The sequence below is a fragment of the Pelodiscus sinensis genome, chromosome 9, assembly GCF_052426305.1.
Source record: "Pelodiscus sinensis isolate ZL-2025 chromosome 9, ASM5242630v1, whole genome shotgun sequence".
NCBI lineage: Eukaryota > Metazoa > Chordata > Testudines > Trionychidae > Pelodiscus > Pelodiscus sinensis.
The window spans coordinates 60,417,568-60,420,810 of record NC_143060.1 but is presented as its reverse complement, the minus strand read 5'-3'; the positions used below and the strand labels follow the sequence as shown (position 1 = coordinate 60,420,810).

The window sequence follows — 3,243 nt, the reverse complement described above, 5'->3', positions numbered from 1 at the left end:
CTCCTGCCCTAGCTGGCCACCTTCCTGTGCCTAGTGCGGAGATCGTGGACGAGGTCCACCATGTCCGCACTAGCCCAGGCGGGTGCCCGCCTCTTGCGGTCCCGGGCAAGCTCCCGGGAGCCGCCAGCCTGGTCCCGGGAAGAGGGGGAGGGCTGGGGGGCATCAGGTGTGTGGCTCGATCCGTGCCAGGTGCAGGGTCTGCTGGCTGGGTGCTGGCAGGCTTGCACCTGGCATGGGCACCGTAGCCAGCCCGTGCCCCTTTAAAGGGGCTGGGGCCGGGAGGGGGGCAGACAAGTTTCCCTGGTGTTGGCCAGAGTGGCCACCAAGGAAAGCTGGGGAGGGCTAGCCTCCCACTAGTTCGAATTAAGGGGCTACACAGCCCTCAATTCGAACTAGTAAATTCGAACTAGGCTTAATCCTCGTGGAATGAGGATTACCTAGTTCGAACTAAGCGCTCCGTTAGTTTGAATTAAATTCGAACTAACGGAGCGCTAGTGTAGCGCCTAGGAAAGTTAGTTCGAACTAACTTTGTAGTGTAGACAAACCCATTGATACAGAAAGTTGAGGTGACAGGAGATCTGTCTGGGACAGAGGAGTATGGACGAGAGACAGTAATAACCTTACTTTTACTATTGGCCCATTCACCCTGACATTTTCCAAACAACGGCTGCAGTGCTGGGGGACCAGCTGGGCCAGCCCAACTCCGGCTTAATCACTTTTTGGCCAGCCCAACTCTGAGTAGCACTGGCCCCCCGGGCCAGGTGATAATGCCACAAACTCACATTGGGCCCAGCCATCCTTCCATCGTAATGGGGGATGCCTGGATCAAATCAGAGTGAGCGGCATTCTGATCCGGCACCATGGGGTCACAATGCCCCTGGGATTTCACTGCTGACTACACTACAAGCCTTTATTCCAAAATAACGTTGAGCTGGAGGACTTCTTACTCCGACTCCTGTAACCCTCATTTCCCGAGGAGTAAGGGAAGTCGAAGGAAGAGAGCTCTTCCTTCGACTTCCTGCTGCGTAGACAGCACCATAAGCCTAGCTAAGCTATTTCGACCTAAGCTACGCAATGGACGTAGCTGAAGCTGCATAGCTTAATTTGTAGATCCTGTGTAGATGTGCCCTCAGAGTTAGAGGGAGGTGGATGTTGGGGCTCATGAGTAGGGGATAGGGAAAGCAGGAAGGAGCCTGAGTAGATAAGGAGGGTCAGGTGGAGTGGGGAAGGGGGGAATCTATGCCCGCCCCACGCTAAATGGTGCCCAGCAGTGAAATGCGACCACTTCTGGGGTTCAGCACAGCTGTTTGGGAGGTGAAGAAGGCCAGAGCTAATGAAACCGAGAGGGAGTTTTCAATGAGTAAGGTGATTAACTAACCTGGAATGTGGCCAGGATGTTACCAATGCTGGTTACATTTCTACTCTTGCAAAAAGTGCCTGGCAGCCTTTAACAACCACAGGAGGTTGGAGGCTCAGTGCCCCTAATGCCAAGGGAGGATGCTGGGTCCGGGCTGACTTAGAGGGAAGAATGCCACATGAAATCGGCAAAATCTTCTTCCTGCCGTACCTGGGATTTCCCTGGAGCTATCCCACTGCAGTTCTGGCCAGCACGACCCACCCAGCTGATCAGTTCAGATGAGCATAGTTCCGGCAGCAGCACGGAGACAGATTCCGCTCTGACAGGTGGGGGAGGTGAGAGGTATGATGGGAAGCGAGGTGTCCGGCCTGCGTGATATGAAGGGATTCTGAGCTGTGGTGACAGACAGGGACTGGACAGTGGAATAACAGCAGGTCTGGGTGTGGTGGAGGGGAATTTGGACCTGCACACATAATATTTCCATGGGACACTGGGCAGAGTTAACATCCAGTCCTAGGGTCAACTGGATTCTGGCTGCACAGCCACACTGGGGAGGGGACAATCCTGGGGTCGAGGGTCCTGGGCTCGGAACCCCAGCATGGGAACGATCCAGCGGCTCCGCTCCCCATCCCTCAACTCCCTCGCTAGCCGGTGGCCTTGGGCATGCATCCGCTGGTGGGAGCGGAGGCCGGAGAGCTTGGGGAAAACCTTGCCACACTCCCCACAGCAAAAGGCCTTCTGGATGTGAGTCTGGCGGTGCTTGAGCAGGGCGGTGGAGCGGATGAAGGCCTTGCCGCACTCGGAGCAGACAAAGGGGCGGTCGTTGGTGTGAGTAGCCCGGTGGAAGGTGAAGCTGGAGGACTGGCTGAAGGACTTGTTGCAGAGGCCGCAATGAAAGGGTTTGAGGCCCATGTGCATCTTGCGGTGCTGGAGCAGGGTGGAGGGATCCGAGAAGGTCTTTTCGCAGAAGGGGCACTCGTAGGGCCGGTCGCCGGTGTGCGTGTTCTGGTGGATCAGCAGCGAGGTAGAGCGGGCGAAGGACTTCTCGCACACGGAGCAGCGGTAGGGCTTCTCGCCAGTGTGGGTGCGCTCGTGGCGCCGCACCATGGAGGCCTGGTAGAAGCCCTTGCTGCAGTAGGAGCACTGGTAGGGCCTCTCTCCCGTGTGGATCCGCTGGTGCACTTTGAAGTCCGACTTCCTGGCAAAGCTCTTGCCGCAGTCCCCGCAGATCCAGGTCGGGGCACCAGCCATGGCTATGGGCTTGTGGTCTCCGAGCACTGGGGCCAGCTGGCTCATTTCTGCCACCGCTGCCAGCTCGGTAGGCGCCAAACCAGCAAAGACTCTGCCAAACGCTGCCCCGCCCTGGCCGCGCTCCACCGTCACGCTGTTCTCAACAGGCTGGGTCTGGTCCCTAAAGCCATCCACCCATGGGCGCTCCCCGGGCAGGCTAATCCGGCCCTTTTCCTTTGCCAGCTTAAGGCACAGCTGCACTCCTGCAGGGCTGTCTGCCATGAGTGGTGCCCCGTGAAGCCGCTGTGCACTCATAGTCCATGCCTCCCAGCACCTCCGAGGTCTGAAACCAGAGACACCAGCATGAGACGGGAATCCCCTTTACAACCGACTTGGAACTCTGCATTCCTTCCATGGGTCTCGCCTCCCGCCCCCCTCATAGGCTCTGAGCCCTACCCCCTCCACGGCCAGGAATCCAAGGAGCTGCACCAGCCTGGCCAGGGGAACCAGGATGTGCAGCAACAGAACTTGCCCGCGCCAACCACGGCTGTCCCGGGCTCCACTGGGGCTCTCCACTTCTGTGTCTGTATTGATGGCCCGGCATTGTGCTCCCAGCGCAGACACAGCCCCTGCCCTCCCGGGCGACCACAGCAGGC

The 3,243-nt window shown here is 58.3% G+C and overlaps 1 protein-coding gene across 1 annotated transcript; it reads right to left on the bottom strand.

The window, feature by feature from the left end:
• LOC142830619 (uncharacterized) lies at positions 1-3,008 on the bottom strand. The gene is given in 2 exon segments (XM_075936804.2): positions 1-2,936; positions 2,938-3,008. Coding segments are annotated over 2 exon segments (1,125 nt in total). The 5' UTR covers positions 3,003-3,008; the 3' UTR covers positions 1-1,876.
• Between the last annotated feature and the right edge of the window lie 235 nt (positions 3,009-3,243).